This window comes from Delphinapterus leucas, chromosome 11 (assembly GCF_059928025.1).
Source record: "Delphinapterus leucas isolate spDelLeu-1000000601 "Yukka" chromosome 11, BTC_Dleu_Yukka2, whole genome shotgun sequence".
In the NCBI taxonomy this organism is placed as follows: domain Eukaryota; kingdom Metazoa; phylum Chordata; class Mammalia; order Artiodactyla; family Monodontidae; genus Delphinapterus; species Delphinapterus leucas.
In genome coordinates, this window is record NC_143139.1 from 84,927,773 (window position 1) to 84,944,472 (window position 16,700).

General features: G+C 39.9%; 1 protein-coding gene and 1 non-coding gene across 4 annotated transcripts in view; one reads left to right on the top strand and one right to left on the bottom strand.

Annotated features, from left to right (window-relative positions):
- The first annotated feature begins 3,905 nt into the window (after positions 1-3,905).
- Positions 3,906-16,700, top strand: part of TXNRD1 (thioredoxin reductase 1) — an 88,179-nt gene continuing 75,384 nt past the window's right edge. Inside the window, exon 1 of one of the 3 annotated variants that reach the window (XM_089921198.1) lies at positions 3,906-3,980. Coding sequence is in view for 1 of the 3 variants with exons in the window: in XM_089921197.1 (XP_089777323.1) it covers positions 5,473-5,475 (3 nt within the window). In the remaining 2 variants the exon portion in view is untranslated. Of the gene's footprint in view, positions 3,981-5,398; positions 5,476-5,528; positions 5,646-16,700 lie in introns of those variants that run through there. The other 2 variants (XM_089921197.1, XM_089921195.1) reach the window with 2 other exon arrangements.
- Positions 14,273-14,344, bottom strand: TRNAA-UGC (transfer RNA alanine (anticodon UGC)). Its single transcript has one exon. It is a non-coding gene; the product is annotated as a tRNA-Ala (tRNA).

A 16,700-nucleotide genomic window follows, 5' to 3' on the forward strand; every position in this document is an offset into this window, starting at 1 on the left:
ACAAGATGAAAAGACAGCCCTCAGAATGGGAGAAAATATTTGCAAATGAATCAATGGACAAAGGATTAATCTCCAAAATATATAAACAGCTCATGCAGCTCAATATTAAAAAAACAAACAACCCAATCCAAAAATGGGCAGAAGACCTAAATAGACATTTCTCCAAAGAAGATATACAGATGGCCAAGAAGCACGTGAAAAGCTGCTCAACATCACTAATTATTAGAGAAATGCAAATCAAAACTACAATGAGGTATCACCTCACACTGGTTAGAATGGGCATCATCAGAAAATGTACAAACAACAAATGCTGGAGAGGGTGTGGAGAAAAGGGAACCCTCTTGCCCTGTTAGTGGCAATATAAATTGATACAGCCACTATGGAGAACAGTATGGAGGTTCCTTAAACAACTAAAAATAGAATTACCATATGATCCAGCAATCCCACTACTGGGCATATACCCAGAGGAAACCATAATTCAAAAAGACACATGCACCCCAGTGTTCATTGCAGCACTATTTACAATAGCCAGGTCATGGAAGCAACCTGAATGCCCATTGATAGACGAATGGGTAAAGAAGATGTGGTACATATGTATAATGGAATATGACTCAGACATAAAAAGGAACGAAATTGGGTCATTTGTAGAGACTTGGATGGATCTAGAGACTGTCATACAGAGTGAAGTAAGTCAGAAAGAGAAAAACAAATATCATATATTAACGCATATATGTGGAACCTAGGAAAATGGTACAGACGAACCGGTTTGCAGGGCAGAAATTGAGACACAGATGTAGAGAACAAATGTATGGAAACCAAGGGGGGAAAGCAGCGGGGAGGTGGAGGTGGTGGTGTGATGAATTGGGTGATCGGTATTGACATGTATACACTGATGTGTATAAAATGGATGACTAATAAGAATCTGCTGTATTAAAAAATAAATAAAATAAAATTCAAAAAAAAAAAAAGAGCAAAGATACACACCCCCCCCAACCTTTTCAGAAAATGTGATTTTTGTTTCAGTGGGAAGTCAGAAGTATGCAGTTGGAATTAGCAAATGATGTCTCATTACAGCTTATCCACTGCTTGATATCCAGATGCACTGCCATTTCTCCATAGTGTGTCTACTTTACAGACAAAATTTACCATTCTCTACTTTTATCAATAAAAATACACTAGAAACTGGCACTTCTGATATTCAGTACAGATCTTTAATCTTATACTAATGAACAATGCGTAAGTTTAATCAGAGTTAAAATAACCTACAAAATAGTTTCTCGAAGTGGGGTCATGTGTCCTCTGGAATTTAGAGAGTATATTTTCTAAAATTTCACATATTATCATATTTTGATAATTTTGAAATTTTGATAATTTACTTTTAGGATTTACTCTCTAAATCTGGAAAACTTTTTTTTCTTTTTTTTCTGGTAACAAACTGCAAATGCTTTATTTTTAAAACTAAGCAGATAAGGAAGTCTTAAGAGTCCATGCTTTCATGTTATGACCTTTTTATTTTTAGTCTTAGAAAATGAGCACTGGCAAATGAATTGACTTTTGTCCATGCAGTCTTCCAGCTATAGCTTTCCTTGCCCTTTCCTTCAAGTCCCTTTTTATGTAGCCCATCATTCTTAGAAAGGATTCTTATCTTTAAAATTTGGGGGTTTGCCATTAAAATTTATGTAACCTTGCTCATATGACTTTTGTAACTGATTTGTTGGTTAAAATTTACTTGGCCAAAAAGAAATAATACTTTGACTATAGTAGGATGTGTTTTTTCTCAGGGTTGCCACATGATGTTTTGGAAACCTTAAGTATTCCAGTGCCTTTTTAAACATGGTTAGTATTAAACCCATTTTATAGTGGGGTAGACTGAGTCACTAAACATGTAAAATATATTTTATGGAGCCATACAGGTGAATCACTGAAAACAGATTAGAATCAACAGATTTCAAATACCCTCTTAAATACCTCTCTGTTAACAGGGAGTATCTTGTGGGTTACATAAAAATGAACTAGAAAGTATTCAGAGGAGAAGGCTGATTGAGGAGGAAAGTAACAAACGTGGGCAAGAGACTCTACTGTTGGTTATAACTTTTTTTTTTTTTTTTACATTCTCCCCCTTGTTTTTCAACTTCTTCCAGGTAAAGAAGTTATTTAAATCTATGTCTGTTCCTTATTTTTTGCTCGAACTTGATCAAGCAGGTAAGATTCTGTTTAATATGTAAATTATATCTGATGACTGTACATTTTATTTAATCTGTTCTGTCTTGTTTTTATTTTTCTTCCTTGAGGTTTTTATTGTTTAATAAGCTCTTACCAGTTGATTCCTCTTTTTGACTGTTTAGGCAGGGCTTTCCCCTAGCACTAATCATATTTACCTTTAGTCTTTAGTTTATAGCCTTGGTATTACTCTGAGTTTCCTATTGTTGAAATCATTATTTCTACTAACCTTGAGTCTAGTTACAGGTACAGTATTTGCTAGTTTTATGGTAACTTTATTATTTTTGCAAATTTGCCTCCTTTCTGGAAAGTCATATCAAATAATATTTTAATTAAATATAAATTGAGATGTATTTAGAAACTGTGGCAAGAACATATAAATACCAGTAATGATAAAGATCCATGAAAGGAACCATTGGGAAATAGTTGCATATGGTTAGAAATCCCGGGGAAAGAAAGGTAGGTAGAGGAAAGTGGATAGCCTCTTCCTAGGACCAGGGCAATCATGCTTTTTGTTCGTGGGTCAGAAAATCCCAAAGACTCAGCAGTCAAACATTATTAAGAATCTGATCAAGTGGCCAGCATCATCATTTCTCTTCTAGAAAGTGGGTCCTTCCAGATCAGGAAGTATAGGTAATCTTCAGGCCTAGTAGCTTGGGGAAGCAGAGTCCTAAGCATTTATAGTCTCAGCCCAGTCTCCAAAGGAATAAAACAATAGAGAAGAGACTCAGCTAGAGAGAGACATGGTAACTAGGATAGAAAGCTCATTTCTAGGCTCAGCAGAAAGGAGGTAGTGGTGGGGCAGGAAACTATTATTTGATGCTTCTAAAGACAGATTCCCCAACACAGACCAGATAATAGCTGCCTCTTATTGAATGCCTGCTGTTTCATAGGGACTCTGCTGGGTTTATATACAAAGTCACTAATCCTTACAAGAAGAGATTATCTATATTTTACAGATGAAGAAATTGAGTCCCAGAGAGGTCAAAAAACTTCCCTAAAGTCATATAACTAATATATCTGTAATTTGGACCCAGGCCTAATTCAAAAGTCTATGTTCTTTCCGTAATACCATGTTGTCTGTCTCTCCTAGCGTGAGCTTTCTATCATTCCATCAAGGAAGACTCTTGCTCCTAAACACTCCATAGTATATGAAAGGAAATCCCAATAATTAAAATTTCATTCAGGCCAAAAAGTAGCCTTTTAAAAATAAAAGTTTTCCTGGGAAAGTTAAGTCACTTGCAACTTGGTGCGAATTAGAAAAAAAAAAAAGGTAATTAAACTAACAAGATAAAGCAAATGAACATGTCCATTAAGGATGGGAAAAGTAAGGGAGGTAACACTGGAAGAGGATAGGCAGGATGGATGTGCCAGGTGCTTGAGGGGCATGAGTCAGAAGGCAAGGAGGTTGGCAAGGGTGCCAAAAGGTGGATAGGAGATCAATTAAGGCAAGCATCAACTTCTCTGAAATTTTGATTCTGGCAACACTAATCAGACAGGAAGCTCTCGCCCTGTGAGCCATAGATATATAGGTCACTGCTGGGAGCTCCCACTCCCCCCTTGCTAAAGTCCTGCTTAAAAAGTATGTGAATTGGGATAGGTTGAAGCTGTCTGTGGTTGAAGAGTGGGAGCCTCTTACTAGATGAGGGAGTGGATGGTGCTCTGTGTCCTCACTTGTTGCCTCATCACACATAAGAAGCTTTCTTCCTGTTCATGCTCACAGTCTGCCCAGCTTGCAGGGACAGATCAGGATTTATAAAGTAAGCCAGCAGTTCTCAAAATGTGGTCTGCAGACCTCTGGGGGTGCCTGTGACCTTTGGGGATACTCAAGGTCAAAACTTTTCATAATAATGTTGAAATGTTATTTACCATTACTGTTTTGACATTTTCACTGATGGTGCAAGGCAATGGTGGGTAAAACTGCTGATGGCTTAGCATGAATCAAACTAGGGGTACCAAACTATACTAGTTTATATTATATTCTTCACCACCACACACACACAGTAAAAGAAAATGTCTATTTTACTTAAGACTATTCTTGATGAAGTCATAAACATTATTAACTTTATTAAATCTCAACCCTTTGAGTATACATCTTTTTAATATTCTGTGTGATGAGAAAAGGATGCATAAAGTGTTTTGCCACAAGGAGTGTGATGATTTTCTCAAGAAGAAGCGCTTGTGCAATTAATAGTTTGCGTTGCAAACTGAACCAGCTGCTTTTTTCATGGAACACCATATATACTTGAAAGAATAACTGACAGTCAAACTATGGTTATTCAAACTTGAGTACTTGGCAGGCATTTCCCCCAAAATGAACAAAACAAGTCTGTCACTTCAAGGAAAACAACTGACAGTGTTTGTTGCTAATGATAACATTTGACCTTTCACATGAAAATTAGAATTTGGGAAGTTGTATCTGCCATGTGAGCTCAATAGCTTTTTAATACTTAAGGACTTTTCTGATGAGGGTGGTACTATTTATGAATATAATTTTTAAAAAATATTCTGGTTGAAATATGTCAATATTTGGAAGAGCTGCATAGCTTAGTGAATGAATATTTTCTTAATGATGAATGTATGATCTTACAAAGTCATTCATGGGTAAAAGAGTCATTCAAAGTGTAAGATAGACCAATGCGTTTTCATGTGCTAGAGTATGAAAACCTCATCCACATGGTTTCAGATTCCACACTGCACCTAACCTTAGTCAACCACCACTTGTTGAGTTTTGGTGTAGTATCAAAAAAGAATATCCACAATTATCTGAAAAATCTATTAAGTATTTCTCTTTTTTCTAACTACTTGTCTTTGTGAGACTGGGTTTTCTTCCTTCTTTTGGGCCAATTTTGAGCCTGTGTACATGAATTAAGGTTATTATTTGAGAACAACTGTCAAGGTGAACTCAGATCTATCGCGATTGGTGTTGGAGAGGGGCACTCAGCACCGGAAGGCATGGCATTGGTATCTGTGTTTGGGCCGTGGTAACGGTCACAAATCCTATCCTCCCTGTGCCAGAGGCTTATGCATGCTCCCGTATTTAATCTTCAAAATACCATCAGTGAGGTAGGTGATATCACCTTCATATGATGAGGAAACAAAGCATGGAAAAGTATTAATAGGATAGTTGGCTTGCCAGTGAACCCACTGGTAATTCCTGGTCCCTCCCCTCTACTTCCACTGCCTCCGTCCTCAGAACGTTTCGTGACTCGAGCTACCTGCCTTGTGTATGGTTTTCATGGCACTGATACTATGGTAGGTGTTCCTAGATGTGAGGATGGCTGTTGTACCCGGAGGTTGTGCCACCTGCCACCGTGGCAGCTGTACGTTGGCTGCCACTCACAGGGCTGGCTGATACACGAAAGCTTGTATCTTGGTCTCGAGTGTCTGCCCAGTGACTGATCTGAGTAACAGACAACATCAAGGTAATCATCTTAATTTGGTCTGGCAGCTGCTACCATTCTTCAGCTGTCGATGTGGAAAGCAGATATAAGGTTTGAGAGGACATGTGTGACAGTTTGCTGAAAGTATGGATCTGGATGCCATATGTTACTAGCCCAGGGGTTCTGAGGTGTATCATCCTTGTCCCCTGGCTGCTTATAGAAGGCACGGCTTTAATGCCTTCAGCAAGAGGGAGCGGAACTAACATTTGAGATATATTGATGAACTAACATTCCTTTTTTATGCCAGTGTTTCACATCTCTCTCACTCAGTCCTCACAATGACCTTGTGGGGTTGCTGGATTTAATTCTGTTTCTCAAGTGAGGAAGAAGATGCTCCGCATTTTAGTAGCTTGCTCAGTGTTGCTGTGTCAAGCCCAGGCCTGTCTGGTTCCCCAGTCGCCTCTTCAGAGATTGCTTGCCTTAAACAAATAAAAGCCCCTACAGGCAGAGGAGCCCAGGCTAGCTCAGGTCTCACCACTTTGGTACTGATGCTTATTCGTTCAGCAGATGTGTTTTGGGCACCTGTTAATGTGCCAAGCACTGGCTGGAGAGAAAAAGATGAATAAGGCAGTCTCGTTCTTTAAGGTCATTCTGCTTATTTGTATCTGTCTCTCTTCTAAAGGCTGTGGGATCTCAGAGTAGCTGTGATAGGGTGTTGATAGGTGTTCTCCCAGTGGAAAAAAGTAGTAAGGGAGGAATTCACGGCCGTAAACAAAAACAAGTTAGAAAACATCACGGCTTGTTCATTTAGAGCGAATGTAGTAAGGAGGGCCTGACAGAGAGAACGATCAGAGATAAAAGTGGAAAAGTAAAGAGACTTTATCCCATAGGAAGTGGGGATCCATGGAGGTTGTTCTGTTTGTTTTATGAATGAAGCTTAAGATATTCCTTAAGCATTTTGGTTTGGTCTGCAGGAATGTTCATTTGAGAAAATATAGAGGCTGCGTTATAATAAAATACAAAAATAACATATAGTTATACCCAGAGATACCCACTATTAATATTTTTGTGTATCTTTTATGTATCTTATATTCTGTTTTATTATTAAACTAGTTTGCATGTTATTACAAGTTCTTAATAATTTTCTCAGTTATGAAATATTCCATACAGTATTTTTATTTAGCCATTCCACTATGGTTGGACAAATAATCTGTTGCCAATTTTTTGCTATTATGGAATAACAAGTTAGAAATATTTTTCTTTGGGCATAAAGTTTTTGCTGTATTTAGAATTATTTCTCAGGATAATTACTGGAATGAATATCTGGGTCAGAGTATGAACATTTCTAAAGTTCTAGAGCCTTTTAAGTGATGTGTACTAATTGATAACTCCACAAGTTCAATGAGTTTTCCCTGTTCTTAGTGAGTCTTAGAAATAATAGGTTTTTAAAAATTATCGTTTGCCAATTTGAGAGGTAAAAAAATATAGCTTTATTTCAATTTGTATTTCTTTGATTACTAATGCAGCAAAATTTTTCCATATGTTATATTATTGTTATTTCTATTATCTGTTCATGTTTCGCAGGAAACCCTTATATGGCAATTTCTATGAGTCACTGCTATAAGCACTTCAAGTGTTAACTAATTCAGTCATACAGTTCTGCGAGATATTACTGTTTTCTCCATTTCACAGAACAGGAAATAAAGGCACAAAGAGGTTAAAGAACTTGCTCAAGGTCATACAACCAGTAAGTGACAGAGCTAGAACTTGAAACTACGGAATCTGGCCCAAAGGCCAGGCTCTTAATCAATGCTGAACTGTTCTCTGATCTAAGCTGTGCTTATGATCTTATTGGACATGGTACTCCCCACTAATTTCTACACACATGCATGCACACACACACACAGACACACACACACGCCTCACACACCAGGCCAGTTTTTACACCTGTATTAGTGCTATTTACGGAAATAACCACTGCATTGGTTGGACCCGTCATGTGTGCTTTGCTTTTGTATAAATGGATCAAGAGGATGGAGACCAATGGTTATATAGAAGTCACATCAGAATCCATACATATATACTTCTATTTAAGTAAATTTCTGTTTTGGAATGAATGCAAGGCAAGTAGGGAAGCTGATTATCTATTTAAGAAAACAACTTACACATTTTATAAAAGGATTTCTCTTAAATAGGAAGTAGAAAATATATCTTTGTATTATGCAGACCTGGGTTCAAATCCATGCAGGTGGGATAGTGTTACTCCTCTGTTTGAGTCGTTAGGATTAAATAGGGTGTTTGTAATGCATCTAACATGGCGTTTAATTAATGTCCTCTTCCCATTGTATTCAGATATGAAAAGGATAGATTAAGCTTTTTGTAAGGCAAGATAAATCTTTTTAATTGCCAGATACACATTCTAGTAAATTATTGATTATTTTAATTCTTTTGACAAATATTGGAGGGCCTGCTCTTATACATAAAGGATATGAGTTCTGCCTTTCATGGGCTCATTGTCTATTGTGGGTTATTAGTCATAGTCACCACAAGTAGAGGACTCTTTGCTCCTCTGAGCCTTTGTTTTCTTATCTATAAAGTGAGATTGTATGTAAAATGCCTAGTACTGTTCCTGACACATAGTCAGTGCTTAGTAGTAGCTGCTAATTCATGTAATATTATGCAGCCATTAAAAATGATTCACATAGGGCTTCCCTGGTGGTGCAGTGGTTGAGAGTCTGCCTGCCGATGCAGGGGACACGGGTTCATGCCCCGGTCCGGGAGGATCCCACATGCTGCGGAGCAGCTGGGCCCGTGAGCCATGGCCGCTGGGCCTGCACGTCCAGAGCCTGTGCTCCGCAACGGTAGAGGCCACGATGGTGAGAGGCCTGCGTACCGCCAAAAAAAAAAAAAAAGATTCACATAGAATATTTAATAGCATGGGGAAACTTTCAGTACTATAATGTTTAATGAAAAAACAAAGAGTTTAAAATAGTTTTTATAGAATAGTCATATCTTGCTTGAAAAAGTGTAGGAAAAGACTGGAAAGAAAGGCACAAAATACGAATAATCACTCAAATATTGTGCATCTATCTTGCCATGCAGTAGGTACTGAGGAAACACAGGTGAATAAGATCTGGTTCTTCCTTAGGGGGAGGTTTTAATAGACAGATGATCACAATCCAGCATTGGCTGAAGCAGAGGGAGAAGTCAGGCAAGCTGCTTCAGTTTCTGCCGTGAAGAGGGAGGATGGTAGTATCAGTCATTGAGAAAGGAGACAGGGTTTGGACCAGGGAAGATGATGAATTTGGTTTTGGACATGTTGTGATTGTCCAATGTGGATATATAGGCTAGTAGGTATATAGGTCTGGATGAGCGGGAGATACAGATTTGGAAAGGTTTAATCTATAGGTGAGGTTTGCAGCTGTGGGAAAAAATAGAAGCACTCAGGGAAAGTCTGCGGACTGAGCCAAGAGTTAGATCTTGATTGCATCCAGATGGTGAAATTTTGAATAACTCTTTTTCTTCCTTTGCTTTATTTATTTATTTATTTTAAAAATTCCTATAGTGTAAATGTAAGTGTCTCCTATAGTGTAATGTAAATGTTTCAGTTAGGATTAGGTTTTGCCATATGTGACAGCAAACCTAAAATAACAGTGGCTTAAACTAAATGTAAGCTTATTTCTCTCTCACCTAAAAGAAGTTTAGATAGGGGTAGTGTGTCCAGGGCATTTATGGCACTCTACAGTGTTGGAACCAATGTTGAGTCCTCCTATTTTCATGTTCCACAGTCCTCAGCATTTGTCTTCCATCTTATGTCCCAAGATGACTGGCCAAAGTCCAGCCATCAGTTGGAAGAAGAGTTGAAGGACAGCATGTCCTTTCCATTTAAGATCATTTTCTGAATGTTGCACATGACACTTTGCTTACATCCTATGGGCCAGAATTTAGTCACTTAGCCATATAAGAAGATGGGGAAATGAAATTATTTTAGGAAGCTGAAAGTCAAGAATCCAGTTCGTGTTTCTAGTAACATCTTGGTTTTGCTCACCTGTGGAACAGCTGAGGTTGATTTGTCTGAAGGGATTAGTACAATAATTTCCACACATTTTTCTTCTACTTCAATTATAAGAATAGAGGCACCATACTAAGGTCATCACATGATGGTAGTAAGCTGGAAAATACTTTGTTTTCTTAGAAAGGCCAATGACTTTACAGAGTGAGGTAAGTCAGAAAGACAAATACCATATGCTAACACATATATATGGACTCTGAAAAAAAAAATGGTTCTGAAGAACCTAGGGGCAGGACAGAAATAAAGACACAGACGTAGAGAATGGACTTGAGGACACGAGGAGGGGGAAGGGTAAGCTGGGACGAAGTGAAAGAGTGGCATGGACATATATACACTACCAAATGTAAAATAGATAGCTAGTGGGAAGCAGCCGCATAGCACAGGGAGATCAGCTCGGTGCTTTGTGACCACCTAGAGAGGTGGGATAGGGAGGGTGGGAGGGAGACGCAAGAGGGAGGAGCTATGGGGATATATGTATATGTATAGCTGATTCACTTTGTTATAAAGCAGAAACTAACACACCATTGTAAAGCAATTATACTCCAATAAAGATGTTTAAAAAAAAAAAAGGCCAATGACTGAACATTGAACTAGAGGCCTAGTAAACTCACTTAATGGGTAACATTGAACCCTATCAAGATGAGTAGGAGGTAGTCCAGCCTCCTTTATTGCAACAAGGCCTCAAAAGAGTTCCTGAGATTATTGAAAGATTAAGTGAGCGTTGTAAATCTGTAGATAAATGAATTCAGAAATATTCTGGTGGAGAACCACAATGTTCTCATCTGTCTTTAGAGTGGGAAAGTTGGTCTTAATAATACAAGTTATAAATGAGACATAGGTCACTCTTAGTTCAAATCAGCTCTGCCAATCAGGAATATTCAAGGCTACTTTATGGGTGAACATAGCCCTCCACCAACGATTTGCAGTCATAAACTCTCTTGGGATTCTGGAATTTGGGCTCTTGGAGAATTAGAGGGGGATGTTCCTCTCAATGTCAACTACCTAATAGGGTTTAAGAATTTGGAGGTTAATAATGATAATAAAGTATATGGCACTTCTTTCATCTGTAAGATCTAAAAGCTGTTTATGACTATTAATTAATACTCACACAACCCCTTGGCTCGTGGTGAGGGTGGCTGATCTCCAGTTTTATAAGACAAGACGTCTGAGGCTTGACTGCAATAAAGCCTGTACCTCCTGAGGTTCTGCTGGCCAGTTGGTTTTCTAGATTAAAAAGGTTTTCTTTCCTCTAGAATTGAAATGGGACGCTGAGAGACCTAAAACAAATGGAATGCAGGAGGGGGATGTTTCTGCACTAGTGTTTGTACATTATGCATGTATGTACATGTGATACAAAATGGATTAAAGACATGAGGAACTTTTTTTTAAGTTCCTCATGTCTTTCCATTTCTTTTAGCAAGTTGTTTGAGAAAATTACATTTTCTTCTACCAGAGAAAGAACAAGCTGTGAGCAATGAGAGTGGATGACTGTGAAAAATGGCATGCTTAACAATAGACTGCTAATTAAAAGAAAGATGAATAGGTTACCCCCTTGAATTAAGTTTTAAACGGAGTCTAGTGTAACGCTTTTTTTTTTTTTTTTTTTTTTTTTGCGGTACGCGGGCCTCCCACCGCCGTGGCCTCTCCTGCCGCGGAGCACAGGCTCTGGACGCGCAGGCCCAGCCGCTCCACGGCACGCGGGAGCCCCCCGGCACAAACCCGTGTCCCCCGCATCGTCAGGCAGACTCCCAACCACTGCGCCACCAGGGAAGCCCCTAGTGTAACACATTTTTAACAGTTACTGTGAATAACTAAATTGTCAAAGGAGAAAATCCAAACTCTTAACCACACTGAGGTCTTCCTAGATTTGTACCATGCCTAAGGACATAATGATGATAATAACAACTCAAATATTGAATACCTACCACATTCTGAGCCCTTTACATCTACCTACTCATTTAATTTCCACAACTGCCACATAAAATGCAGGTGCTATTTTTTATGGCCATTTACAGATAAGCAAACTGAGGCACAGAAAGGTAATGGAACTTGCCTAAGGGCATGCCACTTGTCAGCAGAAACACCAGGTTATGTGATGTCAGAGGAGGCTCCCGTAACTATTGGGCCATACTGCTTGTCAGCAGAAAGCTAGATGAGGCTGTGAGATCAGCTGAAATATTCACAAAAGAGGAGACCTGGGCACATTTGAAGACAGAAGGCTTAAATATTGAATGGTCATGGATGCAAGTTAAGAAGAGGATGTTTGAGGGATGTGGAGTCCCTAAGAGTACTTGGAATTAGAATAGGTCATGGGCTCTAATAAAGGTGAGCTTTAGCAGAGGTAGAAGAATCCTTATCCTTTTGGGGTTGCAGTGAAGTCTAAGTGTAGAGAGCTGCCGTGCAGAAGACATGTAGGAGGGAAAGTAGCTTGTACCCGATGACCTTGAGGTTTTAGATGGTGTGCTGGAGCTGGCTCTTACCAGCACAAGAGAGCCATGGTTAAACGTTCGGGAATATTGCAGGCAGGTTTGTAGCTTGAAATCAGCCAAAGTGGGGGTATCTATACCACAGAAACTGACAGATGCTACAAGTGAGGGCTTCTCCCCGCAACTGCCACCCAAATCTGGTTTACCAGGACACCTTAGACTCTCTTCTCTTTACTTCATGAACATTCGAAAGCCTGCTATCCTGCCAGTTGAATTCAAACCTTGAGTGAGTGCCTGCCTACTATGGGGAAGGCACTGTGCCAAGTACGGGGGGTGCAAAAACCAGCCCCCAGAGTGAAAATGACTGTGGTGGAGAGGAAAGAGCATGAGGACATAAGTCCTGGACTAGCTCTCAGAACTTTGGCCACTCTTATCCTTGGTTTACTCATCTGCAAATGGAAATGATAATATGTATCCCAAAGGGTGAGTAAGAGGATTAATGAGAACATGTAAAGCTCTTGGCACAGAGGTGCTCACTAAGTGACAGTTCTGAGAGTGGCAGACATGTAAACAGACAGCTTTTCTGTAGCTTGACATAAGAAATAAAGGAGTAACTAATTCTGTTTGATCAGAGAAGGCTTCACAGAGATCTTGGTGCCCCAAGCAGGATTTCAGGTAGATGCTTCATGGATGAATTCTGACCTGGCTCTTGTCAGAAAATTAATCTTTTTTTTTTTTTTTTTTGGCCCTAGAGCATGTTCCTTTTGCCTTTTTTTTAGCCCTTACCTCACTATACATTATTGAGTAGTAAGACAAACAATAGATTTGGAGATAGGCACACCTAGATTTATATCCCATCTCCAACACACCTGCTTTGTGACCTTTGGCAAAATTCTTAAATTCCTGGAATTTCTGTTTCTAATTTTATAATATGGGTGTAATACTTGGATGATTTTAAAAATTAACTGAGAATGTAGGGGAAAGAGCCATACACTTGGCTGCCTTGGGAACCCCAAACTGAATCCAGTATATATTTATAGTTTCATCTCCCCTTATGTTTCTGCATGTCATGCAAAAACACACCATTTCTTTCCTACTACTGTGTCTTTGTACCTATTGCTCCCTCTGCCTAGAAAAATTCTGTTCAAGAGTTGAACAGGGGCTTCCCTGGTGGTGCAGTGGTTGAGAGTCCGCCTGCCGATGCAGGGGACACGGGTTCGTGCCCCGGTCCGGGAAGATCCCACATGCCGTGGAGCGGCTGGGCCCGTGAGCCATGGCCACTGAGCCTGCGCGTCCGGAGCCTGTGCTCCGCAACGGGAGAGGCCACAACAGTGAGAGGTCCACATACAGAAAAAAAAAAGAAGAAAAGAAAAAAGAGTTGAACAGCATCGTGGTAATAGCCAAGGGCTGGGCATCAGTCTCGGCTCTGCCAGTTATTAGCTAGGTGACCATGGGAAGGTAATTTTCCTCTTTATATCTCAGGTTTTTTTCAGATATCTGTAAAATGGGGGAAATAATGGTATCTTACTCATTGGATTATTGTGAGGATTAAATTAGCCATGTAAAGACCCAAGTTTATGCCTGGCATATGGTAAGCACTGAAAAATTCTTAGGTATTACTCCCACTGCCGTTACTACTACCTTTATTATTCCTCCAGGTATGGTTCAAATATCACCTGCTTCCTCAATTTCCCTACACCATGATTTGCTTGCCCTGTGTGAAGTTGATGGACCACCACATGTTCTAGGCACACTCCTAGGCATATTACAGGCGTTATTTTATTCAGATACCCAATATGTTCTCAGCCACCCTCTGGGATTGATCAAATTCTTGAAGGTCAGATTCACCTTTATAAGAGGACTGAGAATCTTTGACAGTTACTATGTAAAGACTCTTTTTCCTTTCCTCTTAGAAAAATAAGAAATCTACAAGTTAACTAGTAATATCCCCACTGTACAGATCGAATCTTTCGACAAACATTTTTTGAGCAATTACTAAGTGTGGGCACTATATTAAGTGCTGGGAACACTGTGGTGAACATAAATAATCCTGATCCCTGCCCACATGTAGCTATTTACATTTAAATTAATTAAATATAAATAAAGTTTAAAACTCAGATCAGCACTTGCACTAGCCATATTTTCCAAGGATTAAACAAGGAGAAATCAGATGGAGATGCTGGGGATTGAACCCAGGACCTCATACATGCAAAGCACGTGCTCTACCACTGAGCTACATCCCCACATGCTCTTGTTATGCTTTATTTGCTCAATAACTACATGTGGTTAGAGGCTATTGGGTTGGACAATGCTAATATAGAATATTTGCATCACCATGGAAAGTTCTACTGAACTAAGCTGTTCTAGAGGGGGAGGCTGACATTGATCAAATAACCATACTTAAAAATATAACTGCAATTGTGGTAAGTACTAATCAGAAAGAATACATGGTAACACAAGAGCATTTCATAGGGGGATTTGGCTTGTGGGACTGAGACATGTTTGAACTAAGATGTGTTGAGTGATTGGGAGTTAGCAAAGCCTGTGGTTAGATTAATTAAAGGGATTGAAAAAAGGCTAATGGCTGGGCCATAGAGACGGAGGGAAGGTTTGGGTGAGATGAAGAGGTAAAAGGACCACAGAGGACCTTGTAGAAAGAGGATGAGAAAGCTGAGAGGCTTAGTAATTTGACTGTCTAATCAGTGATGGAACCTAGATTTGACTTAAGGCTGCTGCATAATAGATGTATATAGTCAAAGTACTTTGCCTCTGTAATTTACAGATCTCATCTTGCTCCTTTCTTCTTTGGAAATCACCAAATTTCCTCTACTAGATTATTTCTTCAGCATTGAAACATGCTATAATAACTTCCTTCTTAGACAAAATCCCATTGTTTTCTGCTTTTATAGCAAAACTCCTTGGAAGAGTTGGCTATACTTACTACCTCCTTGTCCTTTTTTTCTGTTTCTTGTTGTTTTTTTTTTTTTACGGGTACGCGGGCCTCTCACTGTTGTGGCCTCTCCCATTGCGGATCACAGGCTCTGGATGCGCAGGCTCAGCGGCCATGGCTCACGGGCCCAGCCGCTCCGCGGCATGTGGGATCTTCCCGGACCGGGGCACAAACCCGTGTCCCCTGCATAGGCAGGCGGACTCTCAACCGCTGCGCCACCAGGGAAGCCCTCTGTTTCTTGTTGAACCACCTCTACTTAGGCTTTCTTTCCCCCAGTCATTTTCAGTAAAGTCAGCAATAACTTCCATGATTCGGTCCTTATCTTGCAGGTTTTCTCAGCAGCACCTGATATAATTGATCTTCCTCCTTTTCGGAGCACGTCTTCCTTGGCTTTTGATTTAGCACATTCTCTTGGTTTTCCTCCTACCTCCCTTCTCAGCCTCCTTTGCTGGACCCTTCTCCTTTGCACTTTGCCAGGGCTCAGTCCTGGACTGTCTTCATTTCTCTAAATGCATTAACTTACTAGGTAATTTCATCTAGTCGCATGATGTGATGGCTGATTTTATGGTACCCAGTTGTTTGGTCAGACACCAGTCTACATGTAGCTGTGAAGGTATTTTTTAATGTGATTAACACTGAAATCAATAGACTTTTGAGTAAAGCAGATTACTCTCCATAATGTGAGTGAGCTTCCTGCAATCAATTGAAGGCCTTAAGAGAAAAGATTGAGGTCTCCTGCAGAGGAAAGAATTGTGCCTCCAGACTGCCTTCAGACTCGAGACTGCAACATTAAGACTGCTGGAATTTCCAGCTTGTTGACCTGTTCTGTAGGTTTCAGACTTGCCAGCCACCAAATGCTGTGAGTCATTCTCTCAAAATAAATCTTTCAAACTTCCCTGGTGGTCCAGCAGCTAAGACTCCACGCTTCCAATGCAGGGACGGCATGGGTTCCATCCCTGGTTGGGGAAGTTCCGCATGCTGCGCAGCCAGAAAAAAAAAAAAAGAAAGAAAGAGAGAAAAAAAATCTCTCTCTCTCTCTCTCTCTCTCTCTCTCAGTTTCTCTGGAAAACCCCAACATTATCTACAATGCAATATCCATGTCATTAAATACCTTTTATATTTGACTAACAATTTTTATTGTTTGACTAACAATTTTTATTTCTAGCCCTGACTTCTCCCCTGAATTCCAGATTTGCATACCAACTACCTACTCAAAATCGCCATTTGGATAACAGTAGGTTTCTCAAACCATACTATGCATTTGTCCCAAACTATTGCTTTCCATCTCTCCCATTCCCATCTTTTCTCCTCCTCCCTGAGTATCCCCCCTTTTCATTAGGGAGTGCCCCCATCTACCCAGTTGCCAAGGCCAAAACCCTGGAGTCATCATCGATTCTTTTCTTTCTTTTACACCCCTCGTTCCATCCATCTGTAAAACTAATTAGGTTTATCTTCAGATATATGTTCTCAACTCACTAATCCAAACCTTCATCATCTCAGCTTGGACCACCACGGTAACTTCTTGACTGGTCTGTGTTCCTCCACGCTGAGTCCCTACCTTAGTCTCTCCTCCACACAGCAGAGCAATCCTTTAAGGATACAAACTAGATCATTTCCCTCTCCTCTCTTGTGACACTTTGGCTTCTTAT